At 40.1% G+C, this 5192-nt stretch overlaps 1 protein-coding gene across 1 annotated transcript; it reads right to left on the bottom strand.

The window, feature by feature from the left end:
* Window positions 1-1677: 1677 nt before the first annotated feature.
* Window positions 1678-4229, bottom strand: LOC110909927. Its single transcript, XM_022154650.2, has 3 exons — window positions 3942-4229; window positions 3433-3848; window positions 1678-3148 (listed from the first exon to the last, which is right to left on the bottom strand). The coding sequence occupies exons 1-3, from the start codon at window positions 4038-4040 to the stop codon at window positions 1975-1977; spliced, it is 1689 nt and encodes a 562-aa protein (XP_022010342.1). The 5' UTR covers window positions 4041-4229; the 3' UTR covers window positions 1678-1974.
* Between the last annotated feature and the right edge of the window lie 963 nt (window positions 4230-5192).

Below are 5192 nucleotides of genomic sequence, written 5' to 3'. Positions count from 1 at the left end.
GGTCTCTTGGATTTTTTTGGTTAAAAAATAGATCAAAGCATCGTAATATTGTTTGGGTAGAGTGGTGTAAATCTCCGTTGTATATGGTATAGTTTTTGGGTGCGGTTCTGGGTCGTTTTTTGGCCAGGCTGCCTGTGAATAAATTTACGTTTCAAAAAAAAAAAAATAATATACATATACGCACACATATATACAATTATACATATATATAACACTTTCAAACATTCACCTTCCCGCTATTTTGTTTAACATAGCAATTGCGTCTTGCGTTTACATTGCACTATATTTTTTTTGTTCAACTTCAAAGTGTGACTAACATCAATAAATTAAATGTTTTGACTTTTGATGATACATATGACCATCTTTTTCAATTTTCACTATTGAGCCCCACATCTAAACCTTCACTTATATAATCCACTTACTAGCGCCAAAACTCATAAATGCGCACCACTGAGATACATGGCTATGATAAGATGGCTTAAACCTTTCAAAGTTGTACTTTATGGTTAGAGAATTTCTCTAACAAATAACTTGTTATAGTGAGTGGTCTTGAAGATAAATAAGCATATCGTTAACCTCGTCAAAGAAGTTAAACCTCTCAGTTAAACTTTGACGTGAGAGAAAAATTTAGAAGAGAAAGTAGCACAATTTTAATCGCCATAGTTAGACTTAAGAGTTGCCTATCATTTCATTTTATTATTTATATAATGCATTTAATGTAAGGGCGAGTATTGTCACCACATGGTAACTTTTAGGGTTAGAATACATTAATGGTACCATCACATTTTTTAGTTTAAGTGTTCCTTTAACATGTCGATACCAACGTGACTAACCCCGGATCAGTGGCATATATAGAAAATCCGTATAGGGGTAATGTTTCAAAAATAAGGGGTAACGAAATCGAAAAATGTCATTTTTTTCTAAAATTTACACTACCGTTAGGCCATCCGTAGTCATAAAGCCCCTTGTGGGGCGTTATGCGACACGTGTCGTGCCACGTCACACGGGGGCTTTATGGGGCGTTATATCACTAGAGCCCGTAGTCATAAAGCCCCTACCCATCATTACCTAAATATTAATTTTCAATTTTATTAATTAATTATAAAAACCTTAACTGAATTTGATTGGTCCATTTTTGAAAAGAATCATCCATAGCGGCGCCATGGATATAGCGCTGCATCCCTTTTTTTTGTTCATAACGCCGGTGGGGGCGGTGTGGGCGGCGCCATAGCGGCGCTATGGCCCTTGGCCGCGCCCCACTACGCAAGACCTTAGAGCGTTACCGAAGCATCAAGTGGCAACGGAGATTACCATTTGTAATAGTATAGGTCCGCCCCTGCCTCGGATGACAACTTTGGAGTCCCAAACTTCGAATAAAGCTAGAATCGTTCTATCATTTTCAAGAGTAACACGCAAATATAAAACTAGGGAATGTTCATCAACCATGATTGAAGAAGGTGTGAAATTCTATTATAAAAGCTTTCACCTTTAATCATCTACGATTCAAGAAATATCTATATCATCTGAAAAGATATAGAAAACATGAACCATCTCTTTTTGCATTAAACCACATCAGTGACTGAAAATGTCAGTGAGCAGCATGGATATGTGAATAAAGCCTGAGACTGACACTAGAGAAGAAAAAAGAAGCTAACAGTAATAATTTGGCACCCACGCAAGACAAACCAAATCATTCATGATTCAACCAACCAACCACTTTTTTACCGTTCAATTTTTACCAACAAATCCCGCAGTTTAACCCAGATTAACACTGCACATGTACGAGACCAAAAGGTAATATCATACGAGTACTAGTAAAAAAACAACAAAAATTTCCAGGCTTTTTTGGCTTCTTTCCTTTGTAAATTACCCCTTCCCCTTTTGTACAAAAATGACTTCCACTTTTATTTATAATTATAATAATATTCTTTCGCCATGGTGCTGATCCTGATCCTGGTCCTTATACCATCTACATCAACAGCTTAGAGCTTCATACTTCATCGGAATCGGACGGTTAAAACGCGCTTGTGACAATAAATTCCCAACCACTGCAAGGTCCCTACAAAACACCCCTTGATAAACCGATGCCGCCTTTTTGTTTTCGCAATCCTGATCGTCCATTTTGTTCACGGTTTTAACGGGCTCTTGATGTTGCAACTGCATTTCTTGTTGTAAAGCTGCAGAAGCTTTCTTCCTCTCTTTTTCAGCAACTTCATCCTCTTGAATCATGCGCAAAACATTGGTGTAACCTCTTTGGATCAATCTGTATAACAATATACCAGACATCTTTGCCCGCTCTCTAATCGAATCCACATCAACTTCACCAGTGAGTTCGCACCGATCAATGAAGGTTATCGATTTATCCGGTTTGTGACGCAGCGCAAGCAACAAATGCGCTCGCTCCAATTCGGATCGTGAACAACCGCGTCTCAAACCGATTAAAGCATGGTAATCCACATTCCCTGTTTCCCCTGAAGCAATCCTCTGCTTCAGCTCTTGACTTTTGGTACCTAGCGAACAAAGTTTTCCCGGAATCTCTCTGTATCGAACGCTTTGACGTTTCCACGCTGGACCGGGTAGTTTCCGATCACGGAGAATCGAATTATACAAAAGTTTCAAGTGTTCAAGGTCATGAAGAGAGTCAGGGAGACACCGAATCGATTCGAATAGTGAAGCTCTTGTACTTAAGGCTTCAATACACGACGGATCTAAAGCTAGGGTTCGATTACAATCCGCTATCGCCTCAGCGATCCGACCAGCGGATTGATAAGCCGAAGCACGGTGTAGATAACACTCGGCTAGGAAACCTTGAGGTGCGCCTCGTTTACCGTCAACAATTTTGGAGAAATGGCGGATTGCTTCGGTGTATAGACCAGCTTCTAAGGCGGCGATTGCAGCGGTTTTGCGACGGACGAGAAGCTTGATGTGGCCGAGGAGGTGACAGATGCTTTCGGACTCTGTTCGTGGCGGCGTTTGTGGCTGGTTGCCGTCTGTGATGATATCGGCCGAGAAGGAGAAGCTGTCGTCGGACCAGCAGATGCTTTCACGGCGGAATGCGGCGGAGGCAAGGCGTTTTCCGGTTTGTAGAAGCACCATTGCGTCCTCCATTAACCCTAGGTGACAACACGCTTCACCTAAAACTAAATACCTGAAATTGTACCAGTTTAACTCGGTTAGAACTCAGAAACAGAAACCACTGAGTTAAAACAATAATATAAACAAAACAGAAACTCAGAAACCACTTGTGTGTTGCAAATAATATAAACAGAGATATTTGACTTTTCTAAGTTTAAAAAATAAAGTTTCCCATGAAATCCATGAAAATTCAATAATTATGAATAACTTGTTTAGCGTGATCCGGATGGTTTATCGATATTAGTGATAGAAAAAGTAAATGAAACTTAAATGAATGAGTAATGACGTCGACTTTACCTCCATTGACCTTCTTTGTCGCAATTTTTACCGAGGCCAGCTCTGACCTTCTTCTTCAGATCGGAGACAGAGAAACACTTAAACGACGGTTCAGCATTATCACCAGAGGAAAGAAGATTGACTCGTTCTCTGGACAGAGGTTGAGAGTTTCCATCGGATGAAACAGAGGATGAGGAAGACGAAGTGGTTGAATCATCAGACGACATTTTCAGGCTAGGTATATAATCCTGAAGCATATCAGCGACTTCTTTGTATCGTCGGAGATATAGAAGAGATCTGGCTTTGAGCTCCAGAGCCTGTTCATATCTCGGTGATAATGCAAGCGCTGCATCAACCAGATTCAGGGCTGACGCAATATCGCTTTGTTCCAGTGATGAAATTAGGGCTCTAGCGTCCTTCACATACTTATCAACAATCTGAATAATAATAAGAAATAATAGAATCAAACATTCAAACATCTAATCAAGTGTGTATTCAATAGATTTTTGTAATTGTAATGAGAAACGTACCTTTTTGTTGGTGAGCCACCAGTATTTCTTTTCAACACAGCCATGAGAAGGGGATGCAACCATTGTTGTTGTTGTTGATAAGAAGCAGTGATCAACCATTAAAATGCCCCTTTTGGTGTGTGAAAGAAATCTCACATATTAATTCAGAGCGTGGAGAGAAATGGGGTTATAAATGTAAGAGAGGGGGTTGTGTGTAAATATAGTGCCAGCTGTGGAGAGAGAGAAAGGTTTGATCCTAACATATCATGGCTGGCTGGCACCACATATTCTCTCTCTTCATACTTCATTTCGTATTACAGTAATAATCTTGCTATGTTATCAGGTTATCTCAATTTGTCAAACTTAACTTTTATCAGACACCACAATTTGCTAAATTATCGTATCTTATCTTATTACACTGATCATCATCTTATTCACTAAATCTATTTTTTTTTTTTTTGAACGGCCAACAAAATTTTATTAAAACAAGGGCCAACGAAAGTTAGCCCAAACCAACAATACACACCAGTTCATATATCATTTACATCCCCATCAATTTCAAGCTAACATTTACTAGATACATCAAACTTACACCACTCCTCCCACGTTATATCCTTCAAGTTCGAACGGCTTCCAATCCAAAGAAAACCCAACTGTTTGATTTCTTCCTTCAGCCGATCCACCCGTATTTCCTTTCCCTGGAAAATGAGTTTATTCCGATTTTGCCAAATGACCCAAAGTGCGACTTGCATTACCGCGTAAATTAATTTCCTCCATCTCCGATTCCCTTTAACATTTTTATGCCAATTCAGCAAATCTTTCACCCTGAAGGCATAAATATTTGATACCTTGCACCATGTTGATACAAAATTCCAAATCGTTTGTGCCAATTCGCATCCGATGAAGAGATGGTCCACGTTTTCTTCCAGTTGATTGCACACTCTGCACTCTGTTTGACCCGACCATGCACTTCTTCTTGCTAATGCAGCCAGTGTGGGCAGCCGTTCCAATGATAATCGCCATGCTAAGAAGTTCACTTTCAAAGGCAGCCAATTATTCCAAACGAATTCGTTCCCAATATCGCTGAACCTAGCGCATTGCAGCCAACTCTTCAGGCTTTTAACGGAGAACCGACCTGAGTTATCCAGCTCCCACTCCCACCGGTCTGCACCTTGACCACCTACGACCGAGGACAATAGTTGTGATAATTCCTGCAATTCTACCATTTCGTCTTGTGATTCAGGCTGTCTAACCCAGCTGAAGTTCAATACC

The sequence above is a fragment of the Helianthus annuus genome, chromosome 4 (assembly GCF_002127325.2).
Source record: "Helianthus annuus cultivar XRQ/B chromosome 4, HanXRQr2.0-SUNRISE, whole genome shotgun sequence".
NCBI lineage: Eukaryota > Viridiplantae > Streptophyta > Magnoliopsida > Asterales > Asteraceae > Helianthus > Helianthus annuus.
This window is presented reverse-complemented; position numbering and strand designations above follow the sequence as displayed.

What these genes read in the sequence shown, in the direction of transcription:
- LOC110909927 (XM_022154650.2), bottom strand. Translation starts at nt 4,040, where the DNA reads ATGGTTGATCACTGCTTCTTATCAACAACAACAACAATGGTTGCATCC. An exon ending in GGTGGCTCACCAACAAAAAG is followed by an intron (nt 3,849 to 3,941) that starts GTACGTTTCTCA and finishes ATTATTATTCAG; the next exon opens with ATTGTTGATAAGTATGTGAA. An exon ending in GACAAAGAAGGTCAATGGAG is followed by an intron (nt 3,149 to 3,432) that starts GTAAAGTCGACG and finishes GTACAATTTCAG; the next exon opens with GTATTTAGTTTTAGGTGAAG.